General features: G+C 41.7%; 1 protein-coding gene across 1 annotated transcript in view; it reads right to left on the bottom strand.

Moving 5' to 3' along the window:
* Window positions 1-16: 16 nt before the first annotated feature.
* The window catches only part of LOC121924007 (E3 ubiquitin-protein ligase TRIM39-like), a 40244-nt gene continuing 24868 nt past the window's right edge, over window positions 17-15392 (bottom strand). Inside the window, exons 7-9 of the mRNA XM_042455049.1 lie at window positions 10260-10282; window positions 4988-5103; window positions 17-346 (exon numbers count right to left, since the gene is read on the bottom strand). Coding sequence (XP_042310983.1) covers window positions 249-346; window positions 4988-5103; window positions 10260-10282 — 237 coding nt within the window. The 3' untranslated portion in view covers window positions 17-248. The remainder of the gene's footprint in view (window positions 347-4987; window positions 5104-10259; window positions 10283-15392) is intronic.

Raw genomic sequence — 15392 nt, 5'->3', positions numbered from 1 at the left:
TTTGCCACTCTACTCAGAGAAGGGGATGGTTCCTTTTTTCAATAAAAATACAGTACTTACATTGACCCACGGATAAGTCAACCCAGAGTTTTTGGGTCAATTTTTTGACGAAAATTACTACACTTATACAATATATCAATGTTAATAGGTTCCCAATGTTAGAACCAAAGTCAAAAGGCTCAGTAAGAGCCAGAGGAAACACTTATCTCTAGCATTATTATGTATTACCATGCTTCTCTCTATTGGTATTAGTTACTATTAAAAAGGATGAAGACTCTTCTTGGCTTGAACTGGATCAGAAACTGGATTAAACTTAGCACTGAATCCTTACCCTGGTTTAACACACCTACAGAGATAAAAAAGAGAAACCAATGCTTTACTAAGTTTTAGGGGTGAGGGATAAGTATCAACAGAATGTAAAGTCCAGTAATCTTGCCACAGATGGCCACAATTTCAACAAAATGGAGCAGCAAATGGAACAACTTTACACTTAGGGAAATATGGTTTTTAAAATCAATTTTTTACTGTCATTATTTTAGTTGGTTCCAATAGTAGGCCTGTGGCAATATACTTCTTATCTGTTCATCACATTTACACCCATAGCTTCTTCGACTGAGCTCAAAGAGGCACATGTTAGGATTTTCCAGGAAACATCTGAGCAGAACCAGACCATATTATCTTAGCTACAATTGCTATACTGGGTGTCTATGACCATACTTCAGGCCCGCACAGCTAATAAGCATCCAAGCAATAAATTATTCCATTTGTTTCATCAGTACGTCCAAGTTCAGACATACTAAGAGACAAGCAGATAGAGCTTGTTAAGTATGGTTTAGAGCAGACACAGAAATGCAGCCCTCTGAATGTTTTTGAACTGCAAGTCCCAGCAGCCCTAGCTAGCATAACCAATACTGAGGAAGATGGCAACTGCAGTGTAACAATGTCTGGAGAGCCACATTATTCCCACTCATGTGGGTGGAGAATCTCCCTCAGACAAAGGGCTGGATTAAATTTCAGATACGTTATTTTGGGCTGCATTCCTGCAGAGGGGGGCAGGAAGGCTCGGACTGAAAATACTAACATATTTTCATCTTAAAACCTAAACACATCTTTTTAATGAGTTTAAAAAACAGAAAGAATAAACAAGGTTAAAAAACACTCAATTACACACTTAACATATAAAACTATAACCCTCCATGAAATCTATAACTATGGCATGGTACAGACTGCGGCCTATTTCCCTCTGGAGAGAAGCCACAGCCACCAAACTGTGTGGCTTTCCTCCAGAGTAAAAAGAACCCGGTATTTCCGGGTTCTTTTTTGGCATCGGAGTGATGTCGCGAGTGCGCCACTGACAAACTTGCTACGTAAGTGATGTGCGGTGCAGTGCAGATGCTGCACAGCACTTATGTTGCAATGGCAGCACCCATGTACATGAGACACCACTATTAGTACGGCAACAGTCCATACTAGGGTTGGTGTGTGATCCCTAACCCCTAGTATCACCGCCGCCACGCCACAAAGTGCCCTCCTGCATCGGGCCTATATTCCTAAACTAAACTACAGTGGTCCCTCCACATTCACTGGGTTTAGAAGTGAAGGACCCCCCGTGAATGTGGAAAAACCGCAAATAAAAAACACTATTCTTTTTACCTCAGAGAACACCTTTCTAGAAATCTCCAGGACCTCCAGTGCAACTCTATGATCACATCTGCCAGAAGTTGATCACAGAATCATGCTGGAGGACCAACAAATGCCTAGAGAAGTGTTTTCTCTAGGAACCTCTAGGTTCTCCAGCACAACTCTATGGTCAACTTCTGACAGAGGACCTAGGGATTCCTTGAGAAAACATATTACACTCATCCCTCCATATTTGCAGCTTTGATATTTGCGGATTTGATTATTCACGGATTTGATTAATATGTTCTCTCTAGGAATATCTAGGTCCTCCAGTGCATCTCTATGGTAAACTTTAACTAAAAGCTGCACTGAAAGACCTAGAGATTCCTAGAGAGAATACTCTACTAGGCCTTTGTAGCTCCTCCAGTGCAGTTCTATGGTCAGTGTCTGTTGGACGTTGACCATAGAGTTGCACTGGAGGACTTAGAGATTCTTAGAGAGGTGTCCTCTCAGGTAAAAACATGGTGTTTTTGTTATTTGCAGTTTTTCCATATTCACGGGGGGTCTTGTGCCCCTAACCCTAGCTAATATGGAGGGACAAGTGTAATCAAAACCACAAATAATCAAATCCGCAAAAGTCAAAGCTGTAAATGTGGAGGGCCAACTGCAGATTGCTCCCAACCCCTTTCCTTATTTTAAACTATAACATTAAACAATATAAACACTAACCTAGTTAACACAACACAAACTATAACTGACTTCCCACTTCCTAACCATAAGAATATTATGTTCAGTATATGTGTTTTCTCAATACTACTAACATTTTTGTTCTACGTTTGACCTAAAAAAATAATAAACAAAGGAGCATTTAGGCCGCAAATTCTGCAACACTTTACCTTAGAACTTTTCCTGTTAGTACTGAACACCTTTAGGGCAGGCATTTCAATCTTTAAATGAAAAATGCATATACACGCTGGGAAGCTGGCAAAGGGGCTGGCTGGACAAAATAGTCAAACTGTCATAGAGGAAACAAGGCAAACAATGCAAGGACCCAACCGTGGGATATTTACACCAGTGAAGAGATCTAGGACATCAATCCTGGAAACCATGTGGAGAGCATCTGGATAAAAATTAAAGCGGAGGGAACAACAGGGATGTTATTGTGGGAGTCTGCTACAGACCCCCAAGTCAGACAGAGGAATTGGATGATGCCTTTCTAGAACAGATTACCACACATTCAGAAAGGAGAGATGTAGTAGTGATGGGTGACTTCAACTATCCTGATATTTGCTGGAAGTCAAACTCAGCAAAATCCTCAAGGTCTAGCAAATTCCTCACTTGCCTCGAAAACAATTTCATTGTCCAAAAGGTGGAAGAGGCAACAAGGGGGTCAGCTATTTTAGATCTGATCTTAACCAACAGGGATGACCTGGTTAATGGGGTGCAAGTAGTGGGATCCTTAGGTGGGAGTGATCATGTTCTCCTGGAGTTTGTTATACAGTGGAAAGGAGAAGCCAGGCACAGTCAGACATACATTCTAGAATTTAGGAGAGTAGATTTTAGTAAACTTAAGAGAAATACTGGGGGTGAGAAGGGAATTCAAGAAGGATGGGAGTTTCTCAAAAGGGAGATACTGAAGGCACAATTTTAAACAGTTTCAATGAGGAAGAAAGAAGGTATGGTGCCTCAAGAAACCAGGATGGATGACTAACGAACCTTCAATTGAGCTAGGTTTTAAATGGAACATGTATAAGAAATGAAAAATGGGGAAATCACCAAAGGGGAATTCAAATAACTACCACGTGTAGTAAAGTCAGAAAAGCTAAAGTGCAGAATGAACTCAAGCTTGCTAGGGAGGTTAAGAACAATAAAAAGGACTTTTTTGGGTATGTCCGCAGTAAAAGGAAGGAGGAGGAAAGGCAGGGCCACTGTGTGGAGAAGATGGCAAAATGCTAACAGGGGACAGTGAAAAGGCAGAATTACTCAACACCTTTTTTGCTTCAGTCTTCTCAGAAAAGGCAAAGGCTGCTCAACCTGAGGATAATGTTGCAGAGGACAGAATAGGGGAATTTCAGCACAGAATAAGTAAGGAGATAGTACAGGAATACCCTGCTAATCTAAATGAATTTAAGTCTCCAGGACCAGATGAACTACATCCAAGGGTATTAAAAGAACTGGCAAATGTAATATCGGAGCCATTGGCAATAATCTTTGAAAACTCCTGGAGAACAGGAGAAGTCCCAACAGACTGGAGGAGGGCAAACGTTGTCCCCATCTCCAAAAAGGGGAAAAAAGAGAATCCAAACAATTATCATCCAGTTAGTCTGACATCAATACCAGGAAAGATTCTAGAGCAGATCATTAAACAGAGTCTGTGAGCATCTAGAAGGCAATGGCATAATCACAAAAAGTCAACACAGATTTCAGAGAAACAAGTCATGCCAGACAAATCTGATATCTTTTTTTGATAAAATTACCAGCTTGATAGATGAAGGGAAAGCTGTAGATATAGTATATCTTGATTTGAGTAAGGCTTTTGACAAGGTTCCTCATGACATTCTTGTAAACAAGCTTGTAAAATGTAGGCTTTACTCTTCAAGAAATGTAGGTACTTGTCCTGCATGGATTCTTTCCTCAGGTCTCCAGTTATCTTTCTCTTTCTAATTAGTACAGTGGTACCTCGGGATACGAAATGCGCGGGTTACGAAATTTCCGGGATACGAAAAAGTTGGATTGGCAAAAACTGTTTCGGGTTACGAAATATTTTTCGGGTTACGAAATTCATTTCGGCGCGAAATTCAAATGCTATAGGCTTCCAGCGCTAACGGAAAGCTATTTCGGGTTACGAAATTTTCGCGTTACGAAGGGAATGGCGGAACGAATTAATTTCGTAACCCGAGGCACCACTGTATTCTCACCATTATCCTATTTCTTTATTCAACACTACCATCTCTCCAGGTCTAGATATTTCAATCACTTCGATACTGTAACCCAATCTTACATTTAAACAGTCTTATATTTAAAAAAGAATTTATTCTTTTTTCTATATTATTTATTCTGAGAGCAAACATGGTGTGGATGTTTGACTATTGGACTACAATTCTGGAGACCAAGATTCAAATTACTGCTCAGCTATGGAAACACACTGAGTGATCTTGAACAAGTCACATTCTCTCAGCCTCAGAAGAAACTAAATCTTGCCAAGAAGCCCCCATGATAGCCTTAGGGATGCCATAAGTCAGAAATGACTTGATGGCACACACAAAAATGACGAGAGGAACGCCAGCCCCCCCCCCCCAAATGATCAAGCAGGAGCCTCACTCCATGCCAAGGAAAACTGTCCATCAGCAGTATCACAGTGACTCACCCGTTAGCTTCTTAATGATCTTCCTCAGGATGAAGTACTGTCTAGGGAAGTTGCAGAAATTCTTTTCCAGTTCAATGGAGACTGAACTTGGTTCTTGGGCCTGCACCTCTTGAAATCTGAAATGACAGGAGCAGAGGAGGTTGGGTAAAGTTCTGGTCCTGAAATATGCAGACTTATGGGATCTACTATGTTTTTCACTACAGTGGTACCCCGGGTTACGAATTTAATTCGTTCCGCGGCGCCGTTCGTAACCCGAAAGATTTCGCAACCCGAAAAAAGGCTTTCCGCTAGTGCTGGAAAGCCGCTAGCCGCGTTTCGCTTTTAAATTTCGTGCCAAAAAGCGCCGAAACACACCGAAAAAAATTTCGTAACCCGAAAAATCTTTCGTTACCCGGAACAGTTTTTTTCCAAGCTAACTTTTTCGTACCCCGGAAATTTCGTAACGCGATCAATTCGTATCCCGGGGTACCACTGTATAACCTTGAAATTCACCAAATGGAGCCAAGTGCAAAGCAGTGGTTCAGTGTGCAAAAAATATGTCAACTATTAAGGAAGAGTGTTTCTTTGAGCACTCACTTAGCCATCCATGGATTTGGGATTAAACTCAGAAACATTTAAATCAGTGGCTATCAAACTTTTTGCCCTTGTGACCCCCTTTGTATCTACACAAGAACCCCTCCCCCCATACAGTATATGAATAAAAACAATTTGCTTGTTTAGTGTGCGTTATTTTCATTTACACATTCATGTATAGTCATATTTTAACATTTATAAGAAACATCGTTCAAAACAGAACATGTTTATTTAAATAAATTAAATATTTAACTTGACACATGTGTAAATTTTACATATAAAAACATTTGGGAAGAGGAGGAAGAGGAGGTTCAAGGCTTCCAAGTCTCACCCCTCCCCATGAGCAATTCTCTTCCACCCCCTGGTGGTCCCACCCCACAGTTTGAGAACCACTGATTAATATCCTTGCATGTTTATAATCCCTGCTGTTTCCCTTTAGGTGTGTCTGTACATGTGTGTTTAAAGCACTATTGGAGAGGAGGTATACCTGGAAACCAGAGCCAGAAACCTTATTGCTAATCCCCCAGAGGTCCGCCAGTAAATTCTGATTTACTTTCCGACCCACCCCTGGTCTAGTTAGTCACTTACCTATCATTTCTTCAATCATCTTGCATTTCAAGACCCATATTAAGCCTATATCTCAAATTACACAGGCTGTATCTCAAATTACACAGGCTGTGAATGGGATCCAAAGATATCCCTTCAGTTCAGGAAAGAGACCTTCTATTGGAGAGAAGGGCCTTTGAATGTCATGGTTCTCACTGAAGTGGATGATTTTCACTAACTTCTCTTTCCCCTTTCTGTTCTAGAGGTATACCCAGAAGGAGTGGCAGAGGAAATTGGAAGATCAGTGGAAATAGTTTCCCCACATCAGATGGTGGTTGTTATGGGGGTCCCTTTCATGAGAAGCATTCCCCTGTATTTAGATTCAGTCCCCAAAACTGCAGGCACTTGGTGAAGGGCAGGTTTTTCCAGGGATAACATCTTCAGTGCTCTATACAGCAAACTGCAGAAACTGGAAAATGTATCTTTGGAAGATACTTTGGGTGCATTTGGGATATTTTCTGACCCCACGTGAACCACAGTGCATTTGAGGAAATAAAAATGCCCCAATCTAGTGTTTGTGGGTGTAGAATGAAGGGTGTTCTATAAGATCCAAACACCTAGAATCAGAAAACATGTCAACATTAATTTTAAAGCAGCTAAAATGCCTCCTTTTCTGTAGAAGAGAAAGCCATCAACATAATTTGTTTCCTAAAACCACTGTTATTTCCAAATGAAAAACTAACTTCTACCAGTTTATCACCTGAATTAGGAAATGGACATAAACCATGAATAGAAACAGCTTCTTTTGTCAACAGGAGAGCCTAAAATTAATGGTATCCTGGGACAATTCTCTACTCCCATAACCAAATAACAATTACAACAACAATAATAAATTAAAAGTCACAAACTTCAAAAAGCATCAAATGCATCTAAGGAAGTAGACTGAAGTCTATGAAAGCTCATGCTGCCAATTTCTTTCTTTCAGTTAGTCTCAAAGGTGCTACAAGATCTCTCTACATTAAAACATCAGCAAGACTGGATGCATCAAATGGGATAATGGTCATCTTGGTGTGGAACAACTTCCCATAGCTCCTTTTCTTGGAACAGATCTCTGGCCAGGTTTAGGCCCACTGGAGTGGATGACCAGTTGGTATTAAGATGGTCTTCCTTCAGCTGGCTGCTGGATCCAGGTGGTTTCACGATAACTCCTGGGGATTTTCAGCTGGTTGTCAAACTGTTTTTGAGCACAATTTAAAGTGCTGGCTATGGACAGGTTGCATACTTGTAATGGTATTTCTTCGAGTGGTCATCTGCGAATACATACAAATGCAGGCGCAGTACAACCCACTTGTATGATTCGCAGACACCACAAAGAAAAAGTCTTAAATACGATTCTGCCTGAGTTCTATGATTTTTGGGGGAAATGCTTTTCTTGATCCCAACACCTTCAAAGGCATATTTATTGGGAATATACAGAGGACCTTCTCCATGGCTAGTCCCAGATTCTGAACTCCCTGCCTAGGAAGACTATGTTGGCTGCATCATTGCTGCCCTTTTAACAGTAGGCAAAGGTCTTTCTATTCTTGGGGATTTTCTATTCCAGAAAGGCTAGAGCAAAGTGACTCGTTTATGTATAAAGGCTTCTTGGTTCTTCTTGGAGGATATGGAATAGAGTAGAATAGGTTGAAGGGAAGGAACCAAAGACGTGAAGAGATTAAATAAATAACACGAAGATTACTTTTACTGTAGTGGAATTGGCTGCTCAACTTTATGTCGATGTAATGTTGAAGATCTGTGTGTATGTTTGTGATTTTGTATGGTTGTTTATGTTCGTTTGTGTGTGATAAAGTTATAAATAAAAATTTAAAAAAAGGCTTCTTGGTTCAACGTGCTGTAATACTTTTACTATGTGCTTTGAAATTGATTTAAAATTAATGCTGGTGTTAATTCTATAGTCAAATAATTATTTTAATTTGATTTTTTCTATATTTTTAAATACATGTTGGTTTACTTGGATTTTTTAAAATCATGTGAGCTGCTTTGAATTGTGAGGAAAAGAAGAGGGTATACCGTATATACTCGACTATAAGTTGAGACATTTTTGCCCCAAAATAGTCTCCAGAATCCTGGGTAGACTTATGAATTGGGCAATAGGTCTTTCTCCAAGCTTCTCCCCAGCTGGGCTGCCTCTCCAAGGAGCAGCCCAGTTGCGGAGAGCCTGGGAAGGGCACGTGTTCACCCTGGAGTCTCTCCTTCGCTGGGTTCCCTCCTCAGAGAATGCCCTGCGAGGGACAGGCTTCCCAGGGCACACGTCCACCCTAGAGACCTCTCCTTCGCTGGGCTCCCTCCTCAGAGGAAGTCCAGAGAAAGACAGGCTTCCCAGGGCATGCGTTTGCCCTGGAGACCTCTCCTTCGCTGGGCTGCCTCCGCAGAGAAGGCCCAGCGAAGGACAGGCTTCCCAAGGCGCACATTCGCCCTGGAGACCGCTCCCTCGCTGGGCTGCCTCCGCGGGGGAAAGGGCGCGTGTTTGCCAGCAGCCTCTCCCCAGCTGGACTCCCCCTTAAGTCAGACCCTCGACGTATCCACGGGTCATATAAATACCCACATTTTTGGCCCCAAAAGTTGACCTCGACTTATACACGAGGTCGACTTATAGACGAGTATATACGGTATATATAAAATGACCAAGGCCTGTTATATTCTTGAGTTTTATAGATATAGATCAGTCAGTCTGTATCTAAAAAAATAACAGGCTTTTGCCTGGTGTCAAAAGGACAATATAGGTTTTCTCACAGGGTGACATTTACCATCTCCTGGACTTCTCCCTACTTGATATAATAAATTGAAAGGGGAAAGGGTCAAGTACAAAGTACTGTTGGCCCTCTTTATCCATGGATGCAGCCATGCATGGCTTGAAAATATCTCATCTCCACCAAAAAAAAATCCCCAAAAGCAAACCTTGATTTTGCCTTTTTGTACGAGGGACACCATTTTACTCCTAAACCATTGATTGTATATATTGGAACTTGAACATCCATCCAGCAAAAACTAAGGGCCACTGTATACTCTCCCCCAGGAAGTCTGAGCAGCCTGATTTCAATTGTCTTTCCTGTCCCTTCCCTTTAGTAAGAAGGAGCAGCAGCCTCCCATGACTTGATAGCTGCTGGGCACTGGGAGGTTTCTGAATGGAGTGAAAGGGAAAGAAAACAGCCCTCTGAGCCTCATTCAAAAAGGCCGCACAGATAATTCACTAACACGTTGCCAACCACAGACACACTATCCACACAAAGCCCAACTTGGACTTTCCTTTATGCTTAAAGCCAATAATAATTCTTATCCACTAACAGCAGATACCAAGGACAGAACTAACTTTTTAGGAAGACACTGGCTAATTCCATTAAATGGTGGTGATGTAATGTAGATAATGCTTCTTTGTGACATAAGATATGAGCATGTCCAGAAACCGATCCTTTCAGACTGGATATACTGTAGCATCTTCAGTGTGTGTGTGTGTGTGTGTGTGTGTAGATGCTTCCTAAATTCCTGTGACCTGAATGCAAATGATGGTCGTTGTGGCTGGATTCTAACTGCACAATAACAGCAAGATGACTTATACTTCACTGCTGGAAAGATTAATACAGTGGGCCCTTGGTATCTGGCTGGGATTTTGTTCCAGGATCTCTGTGGATATCAAAATCTGTGGATGCTCAAGTCCCATTATAAATAATGGTAGAATAAAATGATGTCCCTTATATAAAATGGCAAAATCATGGTTTGCTTTTGGGAATTTATATATTTTTGGAATATTTTCAAGCTGTGGATAGTTGAATCCATGGATAAAGAATCTGAGGATAGAGAGAACTGACTGTATTCTCTGTCCATCCATCCCTCTTTTATCTACATATGATGGTGTATTTTACAGATGCCACCTTCAAGCTGGAGTTTTTGGTATATAAAGCTAAAATTAATGTATATGGCTAGACAATGACTATATCCTAAGAACCTTCATACTCTCTACCTTTCCTTTTCCCCTCTCTTTTCTTTCTTGCCTTTTCTTTTAGATTTATAACATTCAATTTTTTAAAAAACAACAGAGCTATAGAAAGCAGCAACTAAATTGTTGGAATGACTGAAAAAAGGATGTGGTCCTTACCTTTCAAGTGTGCTCTTCACACCCTGTATAAGGACAAGAAATAAAATTGATTAAGATTTATTTGCTCATGGAGGAACCCATCTACTAACAATGGCCTGTTTAAACAAGTGAAATGGAGATCCCAATTATGTTACTATTTATGAAAACAATAAATATTCAACACAACAGGCCAACAGGTTAAGATGACTGAAAAACAGGAGGATAAAGTGGTACATCAGCTCTATGAAACTGTTCAAGTCTTACTCATGTGCAGGGATGGCATAAGACCCATACCAGCTTCTTCTGTCCCTGCAACATGTTCATCCTGATGTCTGCACACTGAATTTCATATTTGCACAGGAGCCTACAGAAATAGAACCGAAAGCATCTATTTCCTATTAATGTGAAGTACACAGAGCATACCCATTGGACCTACGTTAGAGGCTCTTTGCTAAGACGTCCTTATGCAAATCAAGAGTGGATGCACATAGGAAAAGTAAGATGGTTTGATGCTGACTTGAATAACAAGAGCTGATTAAAAAAACAAACCTGGATTTTAAAAACTGAAACAGGTTTTATTTGAATCCATTTTAATTTTAAAAATGAAATAAATTATGAAATTTATCTTCTCATTTAGAAATAACAGTTAAAACTCAATCATAAACATGCTAGCTAAATCTATATTTAAAGAGTTTCATAAAAAGTTATTTTACATTTATATACACTGAGTTACTTACACCTAAACATGAAAAAGCAGGAACATTCATATTTTTGTTTTACTCAATGAAAAAAAATATCAACAGGAACACAGAAGATGAGATCTGGGTGTAGACATTTTTTAATAACAATATACATTTGAATTTTTTTTTCCAAAAAAAAAGTTTAGTTCTTAAAATTTTATTTTATTTTTGTTTAACCAAGGCCCCATGGTCACTACAGTTTGCTGCAAAGCGCGACACAGTCTATATGACCCACGTTCACATTTGAATGCGCTTTGGTCAGCAGAGGAAAGGTCTGGGACAAAAATAAATAGTCTGGGGTTTCCTGAGACTAGTTTGTGAGAGGTCTTTTTGGTAAAACATGATAAGTGTGCCCAATAAGTGGGAACGTCAATCAGAATCGGGGGGTTTTTGGGTGGTGGTGGTGATAGAATTTATTGCAAAATCAATCGCGCTTTTGCAATAGAGTGATTTTGCAATCAATTCTATCACCCCCCTAAAAAAATCTGGGGCCCTCCTCCTCCCAGGTCCCTCATTGCCCCCTTCCTTCCTTACCTTTTTCTGTCCTTCCTGCCAGGCCTGCCTCTGCGCCATTGACACTGTTCCCGGGGGAGGCAGGCCTTCTGGCGGTGCTGCTGCGCCGCCAGCCAGCACAGGACAAGTGGCGGTGGTGCAGCAGCACTGCCAGAAGAGCCGTCAGCACTGCAAGTCCTGCCAGAACCCAGGAGCGGCGGCAGCGGTGCTCTTGCGCTGCCAGAAGGCCCGCCAGAACCTGGGAGCAGCGGCGACGTCGTGGAGGCAGGCCCGGCAGGAAGAACGGAAAAAGGTAAGGAAGGAAGGGGGCAATGGGGGATCCGGGAGGAGGGGCCCAAATTTTTTTGGGGGGGGGGGTCATAGAATTGATCGCAAAATCAAGTAGTTGCTTTTGCAATAGATTGATTTTTGCAATCAACTCTATTCCCCCCTCCCCAAAAGATTCCCCTGTGGAAAGGGGTTGGAGCTGTCACCTTCCCCGGCTCCTCCAGTGAGAACGACAAGCTTTCCCAGCTAAAAAAGCTGTTCCAAACAAGGTCCCCTTTCATAGTTTGAACGAGGGGCCTTTTGGAACTGCTTTCATTAGAGGAGTGGAGCCAGGTTCTAATGCAGATTTTTCTGCAAGTGGGAATGGGCCCCAAGTACACAGAATGGTTTGCTGGCCAAATGATCTAAGTTCTTTGAATTTCATGTTCAAGACCCACTACTAACTGCATCCGTATTGGTAACAGGTGCCATCTGTTTTTGTTATTCCCTTTGCGTTCTTGGGTATATTATCTATGTAAAGAATCTGGGTACCGACATATAGGCTCAGGGGTGCTATGCTGTCCCCCTCCCCTTTTTATTAGATTTTTATCCTTTCTCTCATAAAGGGATGCAAGGCAGCTTCCAACATAATTAAAATATAACTACCACTTTAAAAACACAACTATACATATTAATGCACACATTAAATTAAAACTGTTTAAACTCCTCAATGATGATGATGATGATAATAATATATTACTAAAAATAAAATATTAGACAGTTGTCCAGCTCACACTGCTTACATCTCCCACAGGCAGCTACAGCAGGCAGTGATGACATGGAGGGAAAAGAGAGGACAGATGACAGAGAATTTGACCAGCTGTTGAATGTACCCACACATGGTACACTCATTTCCCAATAATGCCCACAAATGCACCACACTGCAGGTGCGCTTGGACCATATAGGCACAGCAGTCTGCATGGTTTTTGTAACATTCACTTTTGTGCAGATCTTGCTACTAACTGCATGCCACCTTCGCATCCTGGCATGTTTGGAAGGCTCGTGGAGTACTGTTCATTCATGTACATTGTTGACTGTGACCTTTGCATGAGCACCCACTACATATATCCAGTGTGTCTAACCAATGCTCCCTTGTCCTTACGCACCCCCGATCTTCTCTTAAGGTCTCCCCAGTAGTCAGTGTGAAATTATTATTATTATTATTATTATTATTATTATTATTATTATTATTATTAAACTTTATTTCCTTTAGATCCCAGAAAGCCTTTCCTTATGGACAAGGGTGTCATTAGATGGTGCAGGGGGCATGGATTGTACTAGGTGACACCCCAGAGAGTGTACTGGCGCAGCTGGTGGGCAAGTGAGAAAGAGTGTCACTTCCCTTTCTCAATAATATAATAATAATAACATTTATTTATATCCCGCTTCTCTACAAAATGAAATCAGGGCGGTTTACAAGGTTAAAATATACAGTCGGAACCTTCAACCCACCCATCCCCCTTAAAATACAATTAAACAATGTGGAATTTAAAACATAAAACATATTTAAAAACAATTCAATAAACTGTGGTGAAGTCAGAGGTCAGCAATTAGATTTTCCTTCTGATGGCCGGAGAACTATTCAGGAAAGGCCTGACGGAAAAGATCCATCTTTATAGCTCTTTTAAAGCTGTTTAGGGTAATATGATGGACCACGTCCAGCAGGCCATTCCACAATCTGGGGACAATGGCTGAAAAGGTCCTCTGGGAGGTCGTAGACAGCCTTGTTTTACAAGACTGTAACAAATTTTTACCTGAGGATCTAAGTGTGCGGGGAGGATTATATGGAAAGAGGCGGTTCCGAAGATAGGTTGGACCCAAGCCATTTAGGGCTTTAAAGGTAATAACCAACACCTTGTACTGGTCCCGGAAACTGATGGGCAGCCAATGAAGTGATCTTAAGATCAGTGTTATATGGTCTCCAGACCAATCTGGCTGCCATGTTCTGAACTAATTGAAGTTTCTGGACCAAGCACAAGTGTAGCCCCATGTAGAGTGCATTGCAGAAATCAAGGCGTGACGTTACCAGTGCATGTACTACAGTCTCAAGGTCCCTGATTTCCAGGAAAGGGCGCAGCCAACGTATCAGTCGAAGCTGATAACAGGCAGTCCTGACCGTCGCATTCATCTGATTTGCCATGTGAAGCGACAAATCTAGGAGCACCCCCAGACTGCGAACACAGTCCTTTGAGAAGTGTGATCCCTTCTAGGACTGGAGGTTGTATCCCGATGCCTGGGTTTGGAGCTGATACTGTAAGTACCTCCATTTTGTCTGGATTCAGCTTCAATTTGTTTTCCCTCATCCAATCCATTACCGCTTTAAGACAATCATTGAGAGGCGAGACGCCATCTGAAGTCAAAGCTGAAGACTGAGACATGGAGAAATATATCTGGGTGTCATCAGCATACTGATAACACCCCACCCCATGCCTCTGGATGATCTCTCTCAGTGGCTTCATGTAAATGTTGAAAAGCATCGGGGACAGGATGGCGCCTTGTGGGATGCCACAATTAAGCTCCTTCCTTATTGAGCAACTGTCCCCAAGCATCACCCTCTGGAATCTGCCCGAGAGGAAGGAAAGGAACCACTGAAGTGCAGTGCCTCCTACTCCTAACCTTCTCAGGCGATTAAAGAGGATGTCATGACCTATAGTGTCAAACATCGCTGAGAGGTCCAGTAGCACCAACAGGGTCACACTACCCTTGTCGATGCCCAGATGAAGGTCATCAGCTAAGGCGACCATGGCAGCCTCCACCCCAAATCCCATCCTAAAGCCAGTTTGAAATGGATCAAGATAATCTGTTTCCTCCAAGACAGCTTTCTTGCTTTCTCAGCAGCCACACTACAGCCTGAATGGGCCATCTGGAGAACGCATCACTGTCCCTCAGCAGTGGTTTGTCTGGGAGCCACCTGGCAAGGGAGCAAGCAAGGGCAGCAGCAAGCAGTCTGTCTCTCCCCCTGCAGCCCATTCTGGACACCTGCACTGGGTGATACCAACTGCAGTGATGCCACTGCTTCCAGAAGTTAGAAAATTCACAACCCTCTCATCATTTGATCATCTGACACACATACTAGGGATGCTAAATTGTCATTTCAAATCTGAGGTCTCTGAGTTACATGATCAATGATGGAACCAAAGTAAGACACCCCAAAAGCGTCCTCTCCTCCTCACTTTTTCCAAGATATACATAAATATTTTGTATATTTGGTGCCAAGTGGTGGGATTGGAACTGAAAGGATCTGATCAAATAAGATTTGTGAGGAAGCCTATTTGGATAAGAAAAAGTCAAAGAGAGGTCTTGAGTGGCAGAGAAAAGTTGACTTTGTATATGTGTAGGGCAGGAAGAATCTTGTTTATCTCACAGGGAGAATGTGGAAGACAAAGTTGAGGTAATCCCTGGTTGAGGACCTTTGGGGAAGCAAAAAATATCCAGACAGTATGGCCCAGAAGATGGAGAAAATACTAAAGTGGGGGAATTAATCTTGGGGAATAGAAGGGGAGGGAATTATATATGGAAATGGAAATGATTGTATTCAAAGGAATGAACTATTACGATGAATAATGCTTGAATGGTATAAAGAGGTGAAACACA

The sequence above is a fragment of the Sceloporus undulatus genome, chromosome 2 (assembly GCF_019175285.1).
Source record: "Sceloporus undulatus isolate JIND9_A2432 ecotype Alabama chromosome 2, SceUnd_v1.1, whole genome shotgun sequence".
In the NCBI taxonomy this organism is placed as follows: Eukaryota; Metazoa; Chordata; class Lepidosauria; order Squamata; family Phrynosomatidae; genus Sceloporus; species Sceloporus undulatus.
Note: the sequence above shows the minus strand (reverse complement) of the source record. Positions and strands in the feature narration are given on the sequence as shown.